Source organism: Stegodyphus dumicola, chromosome 1, assembly GCF_044657685.1.
Source record: "Stegodyphus dumicola isolate Sdum_Otavi_A_Nest chromosome 1, ASM4465768v1".
Taxonomy (NCBI): domain Eukaryota; kingdom Metazoa; phylum Arthropoda; class Arachnida; order Araneae; family Eresidae; genus Stegodyphus; species Stegodyphus dumicola.
In genome coordinates this window covers 107,019,477-107,037,088 of record NC_140768.1, presented here as the reverse complement: position 1 = coordinate 107,037,088, position 17,612 = coordinate 107,019,477, and the positions used below count along the sequence as shown (strand labels likewise).

The following is a 17,612-nucleotide window of genomic DNA, read 5'->3' as shown; positions in this document are numbered from 1 at the left end:
AATTCTGATTAAAAAATTTTTATGTTTTAAAATGTATAAGTATAGAATTCAAAAGTCATTGCTGTTTATAAATTGATTACATAATCCATACTTAATTGAAAATAGAGATTATTATTCTTTTATGTTGTTTTTATTTTTCACATTAAGCAGTTTTCTCAGCATGCTGCATGTTAAAGGAATGTGCATATTTTCTAAAAATATCTCATAAAATAAAGTGCTTTGAAGTTCTTTCAGCTTGTCATATGCCATATCACAAATGCTGTTTTTCATGCATGCTGTCTAACATCTTCATCTAGATATAACTGACTATTAAAAAAAAATCAATTCAACTCTCAAATTCAAATTGATTATAACAGAACAGCTCAATACAAAACATATTTAATCCTTTGTACTAATTTGCTAGTCCTTATTCATCTCGTACAAAATGCATTTAAAAATCTAGTCATTTATGGCTATATTTACTCAAGAGTGTACAGTAATAAGCAGACTTTCAGAAAGTAATTGATTTAATACTTTTCCATTAAAGCCATACTATGCATTTTAGGTGTCATACTGGCACATTTTAGCTGATTTCTTTTCCATTCCTTTTGATAATTTTCCCACTTGATTTCTGTTAATTTCCACCGTGAAACCCTCTTGAAAAGTCCTGAAAAAGAAAAAATATGAAATAAACAAAAATACAGAAAATATATACAGTCAAAAGTCATTAATTCGGACACCCATAATCCGGAATGATCTATAATCTGGACCTCAAAGCTACAAACTTTCTGCGCATGCTTCGCGTTGATGCATGCGCGTAAAACCTTTATGGCTGCGAATATGCGTGTGCGCATGCCCAAAATACGTTTACGCATGCGCGTTTAATGTATAATGGACGGTATAAGCTAAGCTAAAATTATCTAATTTAGTTAATGTTGCAAATTGCGTTGTTTTTTAATCTTCGAATTGGGACCGGCTTATTATTTTTCGCAAACTGTTAGACCAATTTTATAAAAGGAAGCTTGAACTTTCAATTATGTCAAATAGAATTTCCGATATATATTTACTAATATGTAAAGGATCTACAAAGTGAAAGTATGTTTCGAAGTCCATTAAACAAAAAGTGAAATTGCTGCAAAAAAAATGGATAAATGCATATCCTTTGTTTATCTAAGCATTCTGAAATCTGTTTATCAATTTCACGCTGCTCTGCGGCAGGGGGGCGCCGCGGCACGCAATGAACTGGAAGTTGATCTGTCAGCACTATCCTTATCTTCAGGGCAGATGTTTTTATTTTATTTAGCTTATAATTCCTTACTGAACATAGTATTTCATCTTGATGTTCTCCGTCTTTGATATGATTTAAATCAAATTCCTCGTCATTATAATTCGCTTTCAATGGCGAAGAAAGTAAAGTAAACAAATAAATATTAAGCTTTTTTTTTTTTTTTTTTTTTTGTAAATTTTGATACCCTTTAGATCATAATTGTTCTTTATTTCATAAATTATGGTTTCATATTTTTAATTTTATAATTTCTGCATGCAATCTAACCAGATTTAAACTGATGATCGATAATCCGGAATCGCCGAAGTCCCGACGAGTCCGGATTAACGACTTTTGACTGTATGATTATATTTATGGCTTCTTAAATAATTGAATAAAAATACAAAAAAAAAAAAAAATAGCAATTAATAAACATTGCACTAAAAAATGAAATCGTGTAAAACTAAATAGTAAGCATAAAATTAAAAAGAGCATTTACCATAGCAGAGAAATTTTTCTTTTAGAACGCATGTTATGCCATATGAATTCATTTAGAGTCTAAGATGGTGGGCAGTGCATCTTTGGAGTTTATTGCACCACCCAAGAGTTCAATAGGTTGGGTATGATGCCAAGTATCCAAATCTACAAAAATCAGAATGATTTGCTGTGAAATATCCCCATGTTCCTAGATCTTAATTAGGGAATAATAATCTTTATATATATATATATTTATTCATATATATTTATCCATTTTTCTTATCTATCTATCTATATATATATATGTAAGAAAAATGTGTTTGTGTGAACTATAATTATAAAAATAATGGTCAGCTGAAAAGAAGCCAAACCAAATTGCCATTGTATGGTTCTGAAGAAATATAACAAAACAAAAACGTGCTAAGTGGCTTTAATTCTGATATTCCATTGCTTTGTTAAATTTATATTTCATCTGTAAACAAGTAAACATTTTTCACTTTCCATCAACTGAAATATATTGTGGGAGCTTTAAGACCTAAAAAATTGTCTTGATGGCACTATGGTGGCCAGACATTTGGGTTTATTAGATTGCTGCTGTTTTGGTGAGATAGTATCAAAGATCTGAAAATCAGTATTTGTTTACATAGTCAAAAATTAAATCCATGTGTAGCTTATCTTTTTTTCAAAGTTATTATTTAATTTGTTCATCAAGAAAAGTAATGAAAAGGATTTTGTTTTTGGAGAGGTTAAGGGGGAGGAGGAAAAGAAAAGTTTTTTTGATTGCAAGAAATTCAGTTTTATTAAAGCCAGAACCTTCTGTAATATGAACAGATTTTTAAGCATTTTGAAAAGAAAATTGTGGAAACTTTCTTAACACATTCGCTGCCGCTGGCGCATCAGCATGGCGCTACCTCCCATGCCGGTGACGCTCTGGGGCGACAATCGAGTATGATAAGTAAACTGCTTTAGTTTTAGTTCGGATTTGGAGGTTGAACGATGAGGTTTTTGCGGCACGTTAGTGAAGCATTATTTTTATATTTTCAGTGCGTGGTTTTTAAATTTTGTGTTTAATTTTTTTTTTTTTTTTTTTTTTTTTTGTGCATTTTTAAAAATGGCGGACAGTACAAGTATTGCAGGACCTTCACAGCCTAAGAAAAGGAAAGTAAGTAAAAAACTGACTGATGCCGAAATATTAGAATTACTAGAAAAGAGTGATCTTTCTGATTATGACAGCGTAGACGATGAAGATTACGGTTGGGATTCTACGAGCGAATCGGAAGGAGATAGTGATGTCGCTGTGGATAACTTAGAAATGTCGGATTCTGACACAGAAGATCAACAATTACCGGTAATCCGACAGGTTGACTGGAAAACAGATTCAAGTTGCATGGTAAGTCATACATTTACAAAATCTGAGTCCTTGCTAATACAGCCAACTGAAAGTACTCCTATCGGATATTTTCGCCTTTTCCTCACTGAAGTATTTCTGGAAAAAATAGTCGAAGAAACAAATCGTTACGCATTAGAAATACAAAATAGCGATAAAACGAAAGAAAAGTCACGAATAACGCTTTGGAAAAATTTAAAAGTGGATGAATTTTTAGTTTTTTTGGGAGCATTCTTGCAAATGGGGACAGTAAAGGCCCGTTCCCACTGGGGTTTATCTGAGCTAACGAACACAACTAACGTAGTCGACCCATCCCCAAAACCAGTTTTTCCCCATAGAGCAGCAAGTTGAAAAATCTGAACTGCAGGCACAGCGGAGCTAGTCGACACAGGGAACTGACTCCGTTAGCTCAGATAAACCCCAGTGGGAACGGCGCTTAAGAATGAATAGACTTCAGGACTACTGGAAGAAGGACCCATTATTTCATAATGCAGGCATTGCAAATAGCATTAGCCGAAATCGGTTTTTATTAATTTTACGTGCATTACATTTTGCAAAAAAATAGTGAACCTGGAGAACCTCAACCTACAGACAGGTTATATAAAATACGCCCTGTTATCGATTTTTTTAACGAAAGAATGTGCGAGATACATTATCCTAATAGAGAACTTTCTTTGGATGAATCTATGGTTCTCTGGCGAGGTAGATTATTGTTTCGCCAATACATAAAGAATAAAAGACATAAGTACGGTATAAAACTTTATATTTTGAGCACATCAAGTGGAATAGTGCAAAAGATTGCCATGTATACTGGTTTATTAGATGACTATGGAGGGCAAAACCATACACAAAAAATTGTTTTGCATTTACTGAATGAAAAATTAAATGTCGGTCACCATGTTTTCATGGACAATTATTATAATAGCTTTGACTTGGCCAAGTTACTGTTAGATAAAAAGACACACTGCACAGGCACATTGAGAACCACTCGAAAAAACACTCCAAAGAATGTTCAAACTACTAAATTGCGAAAAGGCGATACTATTGAAAGGTATTGTCAGGGAGTAATGATCGGAAAATGGAAAGATAAGCGTGAAGTGTCTTATATTTCTACGGAATACAAAAATGAAATGGTTGACATTTTAAATAAACAAAATGAAATAAAGCAGAAGCCTCTGCCAATCATCAAATATAATGCATTTATGTCTGGTGTAGATCGGCAAGATCAAATGCTGTCATTTTATCTCTCGGAGAGAAAATCACTACGCTGGTATAAAAAATTGTTCTTTCATACTATTGAAGTAATGCTAATGAATTCACATGCTTTTTATAATAAATATTCCGGAAAAAAAATATCACTTTACGAGTACTGACTGAACGTTGTAAAATCACTTTAGCCATCAACAGATGAACAAAAGCCGACTCCCAAGAATCTCAGACATACTCTTCAGAAAAGAGAACTTGCACCTGGTAAAACCAAAATACAAAGAAAAAGGTGTACATCTTGTTCATCTCAAGGCAAACGCACGGACACTACGTATGAGTGCCGTGACTGTCCCGACAAGCCAGGATATTGCTTGAATTGCTGTGAAATATACCATAAGTGATAATATATTTATGCAGTACTGTTCTACACTGACATTTTGTTTGTAATAAGTTTAATTTTTTTTTCATTTTCTATTATGTTGTTTATGTATATTATACAATATTTGTTACATTTTATAATCTTACATTTACATTTATACATATTTGTTTTACTGTTACATTTTATAATTTTTCATAAATTTCACTTCTCTTTATCCAATTAAACGTTTTATTTCTTTTAAACTGTGACTTTATATAATGTGTCAATAATTTCGCAGAAAAATGATGAGACGCGCCAGAGCGTCAGTGGCATACAGATAAGTTGAACGTGAGGTGCCACTGACGCTCTAGAGCGTCCGAAATTTTTTTACACTAAACACGAAAATAAAAGGTTTTTCTTTTTTTCTGGCTTTACTATTAAAATATTAGGAACGTTTTTAATCATTAAAACACTTTTTTTTAAATTCGGCTTCTGAGGATGGATATATAAATTTTGGTGGCAGCGAATGTGTTAAGTTTTGCAGTAAAAATAAATTAATTTTTAATTTATTATTAGATTTTTAATCTGGTAGTAGAGTAGATTAAATGATGTGTAGGAAGTATGTCTGCTATGTGCCAAAAGTTAAAAAACAGAAAGTCATCTTATCAAACATTTCATGTAAAATTAATAACCCAGTTCCTATCTATTTCTGTTGATACAGTTCCATCAAATTTGTATTAAAATTTCTTCATCATATACATTACAAAATCCAAAATCTGTGTTTTTAATTTCACTTCTCCACTGATTCCAGCCTGGCAAATCGTTATTTATTACTTTTTGATTGCATCATCATATGACTAGCAACACACTGTAGCTTGAGAAATAACTCATACAGCAATGTTTAATCAATTTTTTGTATTAATAATTGAATACCAAAGAGTATGGTAATCTTTAATTTTGATATTGCATTTGGCAATGATTTCAGACTTCGGCTATCTCCACTGCAAAATATTCAGTATGTTCAGGAGGAGAAATTTAACAGAAATTCCTTTCTATATGCAGAAAATAAATTTTTAAATGATACTCATAAGCCAAAAGTTTACATTTAGTTCTGTTTGAATTGAGAATAATTGATTTGTTATTCAGATAAGCCAGAGCTAGTGCTGCCACACTGGGAGACAAAATTTTTAGAATTTAGAGAAGCACTGAGTGAAGATGTTAAAAGATGGCAGAATCTTTATAATTTAGGGAAGGCACTGGGGTGTAAAATTTAGGGGCAGCAAAATTTTTAGAATTTAGGACACTTGGCTACAGAATTTTAGACCCGCAGAGACAGCATTAGACCAAAAATATCTAACATTGACTCCAGATAAGCCTTAAGTATATATGGGAATTCATTTATTCGGGACATAGTAATGATAATAGACTTAACCATGTGTGAGAAATAAGCTTAAGTATGATAAATAGCTAATATAATTCAAGCTTTACTTCATCAGTATTTGATAAAAGCAAGACAAAATTTAGCAGAACAAAATGTCTGGTCATCAATCCCATTATATATCGTCAATAGGACACTAGCTAAACTTTATGATAATAGCCGAGAAATTGAAGCTATTCAGATATTGCAAACGAAAAGTGAAATTTTCTAGTGAATACACTTTTTTACAGAAATATGGAATAATAAATGAAGATGATATAACAAATTTTTCATTGAGATGACAATGCCCAGTTCATAAATTAAGTAATGATGAGTGAAATTTGTAATATGATTCTAAATCCAGGAAATATCATTTCTGACAGTGAAGAAAGTGACAGAAAACTTGCTGAGAATGAAAAAATATTAATTGACAGTTTAGCAAGAATTCTTGACGTGGCAGGGTCAGGACTGAGCAGTGGAACTTGGTTACTGAATAAGAAATTATATCTGTCTATAAAATCAGTGTATTAGCATGAAAAGCATGTAAAATAGTTTACATTGAAAGAAATGCTTAATAAAGGTAATTTTTTCTCCTCAAAAGCATATAAAAGCTTCATTATTTTGTAAACAACTATTTCATATTTTTAATTTTATAGTTGCTACTTGTTATCTTGCTATATTTAAACAGATGATCTAATATCTGGAAAAATCTAGATTCTCCAAAGTCACGACCAGTTCGGATCTCGGACTTGATACTGTATTTGACATTTTTTTTTTTAAATTAGTGAAGCATAAGGAAAGAATTTTTTTTTTTAAATTTCCGAGAATATTTTATTATTCTAATTGGAAGCTTTATATTTTACATTTTTACATTTAACTGTTTCATATGAAATGATATTTTATTTTTAATTATTGTTAAGAATATAGTTAAGTCAGACATTAACTACTGCAAGCATGTAAATTTAAGTAAAATTTGGGATTGACTAAAAGTATGCATGCCTCATGACTGATTTGTGCTTTCAACAATAATTAAGTTGATGTAACAGTATTGTTATATAGATCACGATTACTGCCAATGTTATACCTGGTTTCAATTTTTAAAAATTGTCTGTTAATTTATTTGCTCTTTAACAAGATTGTATCAACAGCATAATTTACACTGTATGGCTAGAACAATAGGAATAGGAGTGATGGGAAATGTGTACTGGCAACTACTAGCTGAATGGAAACTGAACAAAATGATTGCAGTCCGCATAAATGGGTTGTGGCTTATAGAGACTATAGTACACCTAATACTATTTGAATATCATTTGAATGCATTTTTTAGCTCAAGGTTAGTGAGTTATTCTTTCTTTGATGTGCCCAAAATCATGGACTTGTTTTCCCTTCAGAGATATATCAGGACCCAAGGAGTAAATGATGTTTGATCATGTCCTTAATGAGAGGAATCAGTATACACTGGAACCTCGAGATACGAGCACCTCTATATACAAGGAAAGCATGAGCAAAAAATTAGTCTCTAAATCCAAGCATTGACTTAAGTAACGAGCCAGGCTGTTGGTATGCGTGCATCATTTTCCAGTCTGGCTCGACTCCAGAAGTCCCCTTGTCAGATCACTCAGTATTCTTTAATCTACATGTTTGTATGCTTGCAAGTTAATTTTTTTTTACGTTTAATGTAAAAAGAATTATTTCACAATGCCTACCAAGAAGAGCTGCAAGCAAAGAAAACCAAGGAAGCTGTAGCCATTGAAATTAAGAGAGAAATAATAGACAAACGTAAACGTGATGTAAGAGTAACGGAATTGGCGAAGACTTACGACCATTTGACATCGACAATTTGCACAATTCTAAAGAAGAAATTAAGAAACTTGATGTGGCCAAAGGAGTTACCATTACATCCAAGCATCATACAAAAATCCTAGAAGATGTGGAAAATCTGTTGTTGATGTGGATTAACAAAAAGTAGTTAAAAGACAATTCAGTGTTGGAAGCTATCATTTGCGCTAAGGCTAATCTTTATTTGGACCTTCTCCGAAAAACATCAGGTACATCGACTGAATATGAGATGGTAATGAGATTTTTTGGGGTGTGGAACGGGTTAACTAGATTTCCATTATTTTTAATGGGAAAGTCTGTTTCTAGATTCGAGAAATTCACTATACGAGCTCGATGTTTATTTCTAGATATAAAAAATTCGCTATACGAGCTCAAGTCTGTTTCTAGATTCGAGAAATTCACTATACGAGCTCGATGTTTATTTCTAGATATAAAAAATTCGCTATACGAGCTCAGTATTTGTTTCTAGATACGAGAAATTCGCTATACAAGCTTAATGATGGAACAAATTAAATTCATATCTCGTGGTTCCACTGTAGATTGTATACTAATACAGACCATAGTAGAAGCAATAGTACTTGTGTTACGAGACTCAATTCTGTGTACTAATTTTGAACAGGCTATTCAAATCCATAGAAGTTGATATCCTGTTCATGCATCATTATTGATTTGTGCTGACAAATGTAACTTAAAAAATAGATTTTCCAGAATCTTGCCGATTTGTATGGTTTGTGAGTTTTGGTTCCTGCTATACTAAACTGAAATCAAGAGGCTGTCAACAACATGAAGTCAGGACCCATCCAATCATCGTGGTTCTGTTCAGGCCACATTACTGTTTTTAATAGTAAGGGAAGCATTCCCAGTATGTGCAAAAGTCTTCAATTATTATGTGTTATTAGAATTTGGTAATTGATTTTCTTTTTATTAGGGGATATTGTGGTATTATATTGGGTTATTGCTTACCAGACCAAAGTAACTTAGTCATGAGACTGTTGAATGGCTCCCAAGGACTCTAGTTATTAATCTTGTTGAAGTTTTTCAAAGTGCTATTGAATGAAGCATCAGATCCATGAATCTGGGTCCAAATGACTAAAATGAAATTGTTGTAAGAGGAATATTTTCAAGTTCTTCCGACATTATTGGATTTGATGCTGTGGCTGTCTTCATTGCTAAAAGAGGACTTATATGTTATTATGGATGTATCCAGGTCATTCAATTGACTTTGGAAATTTTTATTATTTTAGTGTAGTTTCTGCCTTATTCTGTTGTGTGATATTTCTCTAAAATCAGTATAACATAATAGTAATTATGCTTGTACAGACAGTGCAAACTATTCAGTGGTCAAATTTAATTAATATTGTTACTATATTTTGCTATTCAGTGACACTGAGTTTTTTTTTTTTTCCTTAGCATACTTGATCATGTTTTCACAGATGACATTTTATTGGATTATTGTCCAACACGAGTTAAACAGAGGTTAAAAAAAAATGTGTATGTTTTGTATTGTATCCTAAAGTTTATTTAAATAATTAATTATGTTGTTAAATTTATGATTGTAAATGATTTGCATGATCTGCAGATGGCTTGAGCGCAAATTTTCCTTTTATTAACGTTCTTTTTCTTTCTTTTCTTTTTTTTTTTTTTTTTTTTTTTTTTTAATGTGAGTAGTTTAGCTGTACACTGCCCGACATAGAAAATGCAATACGATGAAAGACAGAAGAGAATGTGATGTCAATTGATACACAGATAAAGCATACATATGTAAATAAGTAATATTTATAGGAAAATAAACTGTACTGAAATATACAAGGAATCGGTAAGATATTAACACCTCTCATGGCGATGCAAGCTGCAACTCTATGAGGTACAGATTGTGGATAGTGTCCTGAGGGATGGAAGCCCATATGTTCTGAACTGTCCTTTGAAGTTGGTTCTCCAATAATGGCAGGGGCTGAGCAAACAGTGACCAATCATGTCCCAGATGTGCTTGATTGGTGAAAGATCAAGAGACATCGCAGGCCAAGGAAGCAATGGGACATGCTGCAAGACTTACTGGCTAATGAATGCTGTGCGCAGTGTCGTGTTTTCCTGCTGGAAAACACCATTCTGAAGATGTTGAAGGTAAGATAGACCTCATCAGCAACACCTCATCAACATATCGTCTTTCTGTCAATGTGCCTCTGATGCACAACAGGGGTGACTTGGCTATTGTGACTGATGGCAACTCGAACCGTTATGCCAAGTTCACAAACGGTGTGGCTTTCAGAAATAGTAGTTCAATTAGCTCTACTCCCCCAGTGCCTCCAGACTCTTTAACTAGTGTCTATTGTCAGGTAAACAATATTGAAACTCGTTATTGAATACCACACTGTCCTATTTAAATGCCCAAGTGACTTCCTGCTGATGACATCACTGTCTTTCATGTCAGAAGTTTGCCATTAGTGGCAGTCTTCATGTGCAGGCCACTATCAGCCAATTATTGGGTTTATATTGGAGCATTCAAAGCTCCCAGCACCATTTCACTAAATATCCATAGTAGTCGATTTTGGGGTTATCACTGCATCTTTTTGTATGCATCGATCTGTGCATTCTGTAGTATATGTTTTTTTTTTTTTTTTTTTTTTTTTTTTTTTTTTTTTTTTGCGACTATTTATATTTCCTTCATCGTTCCATCTGGACCAAATTCTATCAACAGTGCTATCATTTTTAAGCGCATTTCAGCAGCCATCCATATGTAAGCCTACAATCTGCACTCATAAAATTGTCCATTTGCCAGAACTGCCCACATGTCATCGTCCAAGCATCTCGTTATTTGCATGTCTTTTGGAACCTTGAACTTCGAAATTCTGGATTCCCCAAGCACCAAACAGTAATGACTGTTGATTTGTCCTTCATTTCTTTGCCTTTTATCTCATACTACATCACATGACCAACTTGGATCTTACATCATCTGTATGACTTAACCAGTATGTTTAAAAACCAGTTCTTCCGCTATGTATTCCCTGAAATTTGCATATTTATAAAGCCAAACCTTCATGGTGTTGCATTTTCTTTGGCGGGCCGTGTATAATTACTTTCTCAATCAATGTTCCTTATCACCTGCTATGCTTCGTATTCTGATGCTATATGGAAATCTGTACCTTCTTCTTGCTGCATTTTAATTCCTTTTCTATATGTGTTGGAATGACTGTATTAAAATTTAACATGTTAACCATTTAGTAAAACCCTGAGGCATGTCCTTCTCTGTTAAACCCTCTAGTGAAATGAGCATGGTAATTTCAGTTAAAAATGAAAAATTAAATATGAATAGAAAAATTAAAAAACAAGTATGTAGTATAATTTAGATACAGCCCTTACTTAAATGTAATACCTTTCTATCATTGAAGCAGATCTTGATAATTTCTATAACATTAATAAAACTATATATATTAAATTTGTTTAAAAATATAGGACTAGCAGTTATTTGCAATGAACATTTAAAAGAAATAGCCACAATGTATGATTTTCTTCTGCTTCCTTAATTTTCAACACCTTCAACTGCAGTCATCTGATATCACTAACTACCACCCAAAAACGTGCTCCTACAGGTTGGACTTCTTTTGACGATGACCTTGATCCTCTTTCTTCTACTGCCATCTCTCGCTCCTTGACTTTAGGAAAAGACTCTTTTTCTCGGGTGGGTACTTATTCTACGGCCATGCCTCGACCTCTGAGCCTTCCAACTTTTGCTCCCACAAATCCTTTCAAATCATCTCCTCTTATTAGTTCTGGTAATACATCAACACCTTCTCAGTGGCCATCTTTTACAGCTAGCAGTACTGCAGCTCCTACAGCAAACTTGCCATCTTCGGCAAGTTTGGATACTTACCCTATGCAGTCACGGCAAGAACCGGCAGTTAATACTTTCAGTCCTCCTTTACCTAAAGTGACAACTACTGCAGTGACAGCCACACAGCAGACTAATGCCGATCGTTATGCAGCACTAGCAGATTTAGATAGCTTGTTTCATCAGCCGGCTTCAACAAAAGCACCAAGCTGGACAGTAGAAACTTCAAGTTCTGGATCATTTTTTGATGTACCTGCGTCAAATCATGGGAATAGTACTTTCAGTATAGGTAAATATTGAAAGTGGTTAATTTTTTAAATACAGTATTTGAGAGAATTTTAATAATTATTATGAATTATATCTTCAATTTTTGTTAATAAAATTTTAAGAGTGGAATATTTCATTTTTCATTTATTTAAATACTGTATATGCTCGTGTAATGTCCACACCCCTACTTTACAAATAAAATTTATATAAAAAAAAAAGTGACCCACACAATGTCCACTATGCAGTAACACAGAAAATGTGCCAAATCAGAGCGCTTGTTGAGGCACGAGAAGAAGACATTCCTACATCGCAATTCAAGGTGAGTGAACACTGGTTTGTGGCGAATAGTGAAATGAAATGGATTTCCATGCAGTGCGTCAGAACAGATTTTTTTTTTTTTTATATGTGAGCAAGATATTAAAAGAACCAATGTTTATTTAATTTATGTAAAAGTAAATGCTAAAATTGCAAGTGTTGGTTAATTTGTGCCTCTATATTGTGCTCCTTTGCAAACTAATATGCGCCAAGTGTTGATAACATAAAGAGAGTAATTTATATTATATTTGTGGATGGGAGAAAGTGAGTTTGTAAATTTTAAGTAGCTGTTAGACAACTTTAAATTTGATATTTTTATTACTTATGCCATTTCCTTCCACTTAGAACTTAATGTGGTTGTTTGAAATGAAATTTACACCCAGAATTACTCACGAGAAAAAGAGCGACATTTGAACGACCTGTGTAATGTCCACACCTTCATTTTAGTAAAAAAAGTGCAGACATTACGTAGCATATACAGTAATTATATAATACCTTTGTGTTTTAATTCATTACCAATCACAATTTTGTTAAAATTCGTGAGTACTTTCTTGACGATAACATTGAAAGTATTTAAAAAAAAAAAAAAAAAAAAACCTTGTTTGTGAAATGATTGATTTTGATAATTTTATTTTTGTGAATTACTATTTAAAAAATATTTTTCTGAATGATATTTTCTAAATTAAGATTAATAAATTAAAATGTTTTCAGCACCTTCTAATCCCTTTACATCGACAGAGTTATGGAATCAAACACAAGTTACAAAAACACAAACTTTTCAATCTGCTAACCCATTCCAGAGTTCTTCAGAAAGTGGTATTCCATACTGTCAGATAACCAACAGTCAAGTATATGCCCCATTTCCTATACCTATGGTGGGTAATAGTCCAAGTGATGATGGTGTGCGTAACCAGTTTAATGCCAATTTTTCTGCTTTTCCAACTCAAGTTTTGACTAGTCCAACAAATGGGTATGGAACAAATCAGATGCTTTTGCAGAATGGTGGATTCACTTCTCCAACTCCTGGTACGACATCATGGGGTATTCCATCAAGCATACCACAGTGGTCTTCTAGTCATCTTGGGCAAGGTGGTCTGTTTTCTAGTGAGAAGTCTGTGGAACCTGCACAGCATTCTGATTGGATTCAAAATCCTGTTAATCCTTTTATGGTAATTTTCTTTTACATTAAAAATACTTAAAATGCCATCCTTGATTATTAAAATCTATGTCATAAATTAAAAATTTTATTATGTATGTTATTTAAAGTAGGTTTATAAAATACTAAACTGTCATAGCAATATTTTTTTAATATAATTAACATAGATTCAAATACAGCTTTATTTACTGGAAATAGAAAGTTTATATTGTAAGAAGTGCTTATTTAATGACTTGTAGTAGAAGCAGCTTTTTTTTTTTTTTTTTTTCCCTGTACAAATAAAGGCAAAAAAAATTGTTAAAATTTGAGTTTAGTAGCACTTTAACAGCTAGCACGTAAAAGTTTTTAGTTACAAATTCTGCTTTAACATTAAATTTAATTTACAAAGCTAAGCTTTACAGAAAATTAAATAAGTTATTAGGGATATTAAAACAAGGGCTGATTATCAGAAAAGAGGAAATTATGTTGATTACTAAAATTTTTTGTATGGATAAAGTATGAAGTCTGGACATCCAGTATCCAGAGAATCGTAGATCCTCATCGGTCAATCTGTCTATTTTTTTAAGATTTATTAATTCCACCCTCCCAAAAAACTTTCACATATAAATGCGTTCCCCAACAAAGTAGTTTTTATAATCTCAAAAATTTGTAACTCAGGTATATATATTTTAACAAGCATAAAAAAAGCTAATTAAATCTGTATCTTCAAATCCTTAATTAGTTTCATTTGTAGATTTTCTGGGGTGCTACATTCCTTTTTAATAATAATGAAAAAGACAGAGGTTCTCAAAACCTTTAAAATCTTTCTTCAGATTTTTGCTATAATGATTAATGTCATATTAATGCTAATTAATTTATGGGAAATGTATTCACAGACGGTGTAAAGTTGTTTCGGGGGCTGCCAATTTGAGACCAGTGATCTCGAGCATTCCTTTCAGAAAGAAATGACGAGTTGAATAAAAATAAATACATAGATTTAAATTAAATAGAAAAGTTGGTGACTATGGTTGGCTGTTGAAGTAATTTTTCTCTTTGATATACACTGCTGGTCATCTAAAATGCAGAACGAAAAAAGTCAAAAAGTATCAAAGCCGAATTTATTTCAGAGATTATAAATAATATCAGTGTTTATTGATTCAAAGTACAGCCTTCGAATTGAAGAAAATGAGAAAATTAGTAATGAGTTTAGCCTCCACATTTGTTAATAATCGCTGCTACATGCCATGGCATTGAGTGAAAGAGGCTTTAGGTGGGCTGTTGGGGAATGGCAGCCTATTTTGCTCTCACATGTAGCCAAAGTTTATCTGTTGTACCTGTGGGTGCAGCATGCCGGGCTGATCGTTCTTCAGAGTACAGACCAGATATGTTCGATGGACAATAGATCTGAGGAACGAGCGGGCCACTGTAATAGTGCAGTATATTGGGCTAAGAAGAAAGCTTGCACATTGTGTGGAATATGTGGTTGCACATTGTGTGGAATATGTGGTTGCACATTGCTTTGTTGAAATGTGGTCACAGGCAAGCCTTGAAGGTAAGGAAAACAGGCTGCAAACCCTCAGAGATATAGCATTGGCCACTAAGTGTATTGATAATGCATACTAAGGGGATGTGGGAGTAGAATACAACACCACTTACACCATAACACTGCGTATAGGATCAGTATGATGATGCATAACACAACATTCAAGCATCCTCTTTCCACTGTGTCTCCAAACTCTTAATTTGAACATCATGGTACTGCAGGCAGAAGCATTATTTGTCCGAAAACACGTAATGCAGTTTAGGTGTCCATTTCCACCACTCAGTGCACCATTGCAAACACCTGTGGTTTAAAATTAAAAGTAAGTGGTATTTGATGTCTAGCAGACAGTCCATTGTACTATAAATGATGTTGAATTGTTCATGCAGATTGTTATGTTACAGACTGCATTCATTGTGACTTAATTGCAGATGTGGCAGTGTACTCCATCAGTGCCATGCACACAATATACCTGTTCTTCCCATGGAGTGGAGTGATAAGGTGGTTTTAATAGCTTCTGTCCATCAATCATTCCCTTCTGCATTCACCGATTTCATATTCAAATAACTTTTGCTTGCCTGCATCCGGCACAATGACCAATTTCCTGGAAGGATAATCTGCAATCCTTGTATGCAACAATTTTGCCTCAATTGAACTAGGAAACATGCTTCAATGCTGTACATGTTTTTCGATGAGGCATACTGAAGCTGCACACACACAAAATTTCATGAGAGAACAATTCACATTATTCAAAACAGCAGTCTTTCCTCCCTTTATAAATGGATTCTAAGGAGCATTGCAGTTGTGCACGCAGGCCCGCGGCAACAATAGGTGCAAGGTTGTGCGGTGCACAATGGCGTCGAGTCAAAAAGGCGCCATGCAATCTTTGAAACAAGTAGTTCATCTCACTGCCTGTCTGAACAGAAAAATCTTATCTTATTTGAACACCCCTCCCTGGGGGGGTTGATTCAGGTAGAACCTGGGAAGCTACTGATTAGGATATGTTCCTAGGCAGTCTCGGCCACAGGTGTTTAAAATCAGTCTCGACAGGACTGAGTCATCGCTAGCAATGGCTGTTTCAGGCTTGGCAGGGACTATATGGCATTCTTGTCCGGTTGTGGTTGAGCTATATAGTCAGATATTCATGGTTGTGCGGGCAAAAATACCCCTGTCGGTGGAGTTGGCGAATTCAGCGAGTTTTTTAAACTGCTTGAAGGGAGCCTCAAAACTGCATATTCATATATTTCCATGGTTTCCCTCTGGGGGCGCCTAAAGCCGACATTTGTATACCATGACGTAGTATTAGCAAGCCAGATTGGTGGCCTAGTATGTCTGACAGTGTTTAAGTGGCTTCGTTCTGCTGTCCGGTGTTGGGGGTCCCTGTTGATGGCAGATGTTTTTACCATCCCTTCAGAACGGAGAAGTGGAATGTGAGTTGCTAATTCTTCCTGCCAAATCAGCTTAGTCTTAGCTCATCGGTTCGACCGATAGGTTAACGGCTTCTTGGATCACCTGTAGGGGTTGGGGCATTTAACCCATTCACGATGGGCATCTGTATTACGGAAGCGTTGTCTTGGGACGGCGCGTTAACCAGATGCATCATATTGTGGGGATGGGCAATTCGCACTGCTAAGCCTAACTTTGGAAAAACATTCGTATAAATTAAATTTTTCATCCAATTGTTCCAATTTTTGGTACATTATGAGAAGAACATTCAGCTAGTTGTCAGATTTGATTTTAAAGCTTTATCATTATATTTTCCTTAAAAATTTTATAAAATACTCATTCTAGAATAATATAATTTTCTTCTTATCCCACAAATAAATATATATGGAAAAATATCCAAACAATTGCAGATTTTATTTAACACAACACATAGTTAAAATTAAAAAATATTAAAACTGTCTTTCATGAAAATTCAACGTGCAAACAACGAAAAGGCAGCAGTATTTTAAAAAAGTGGCAGTGTATGATATTCTTTGAAACATGGATGTACGCAAAGTCCAATGCTGCATATGTCACAGGAATAGAATATCTGCTGCTATTTTACTCAGCAAATTTGACTCATTTAGCATTTGTATATGTTGTTCTGTGGCCAGATAATGCTTTCGTTTTGCCATTTAAAAAAAAAAAAAACTTTCACTAAGAAATACAAAATATTCTATTCGTCTCAATCCCGCAAAACTCAAAGAGTAATCAAAAAAAAATCTAATGATAGAACATCTATCCCATTATATCACAAAAATAAAAATAAAAAGTACTTCAATGCAGCAAGAACATGTGCATTTGTTTATAGATGCTGTTAAAGAAACATTACATTGCTCAGCACCCACGCATGAATCTCACTCTCATTCCGAAACAAAATACCAAAAGTAAAAAATCTGATGTGTACACCACATGACTTCCTTGTAGGGAATATTAAATTATACACATTTTTTCTTGCATTTCATTTAAACTTATTGTATTGAATTAAATCTGCTTTGCCGACAGCGCATAAACCACAATAGAATAAATGCATTCACTCTATTTGTTTACCATAGCGACACTCTGGCGCTAGATTCACTTAACAGTATTATATTTTGTTCATATTATAACACAGAAT

At 33.7% G+C, this 17,612-nt stretch overlaps 1 protein-coding gene and 1 long non-coding RNA gene across 7 annotated transcripts in view; both read left to right on the top strand.

Moving 5' to 3' along the window:
- LOC118204049 (arf-GAP domain and FG repeat-containing protein 1-like) overlaps positions 1 to 17,612 on the top strand; it is a 91,136-nt gene that overhangs the window by 61,027 nt on the left and 12,497 nt on the right. For 3 of the 6 annotated variants that reach the window (XM_085818949.1, XM_035376370.2, XM_085818958.1), the window contains exons 6-7: positions 11,515 to 12,042; positions 13,047 to 13,504. In XM_085818949.1, the coding sequence (XP_085675075.1) occupies positions 11,515 to 12,042; positions 13,047 to 13,504 (986 nt within the window). The remainder of the gene's footprint in view (positions 1 to 11,514; positions 12,043 to 13,046; positions 13,505 to 17,612) is intronic. The other 3 variants (XM_035376372.2, XM_035376371.2, XM_035376373.2) reach the window with 2 other exon arrangements.
- Positions 1,437 to 9,413, top strand: LOC146999190 (uncharacterized). The gene is made up of 2 exons (XR_015041724.1): positions 1,437 to 3,110; positions 9,338 to 9,413. It is a non-coding gene; the product is annotated as an uncharacterized LOC146999190 (long non-coding RNA).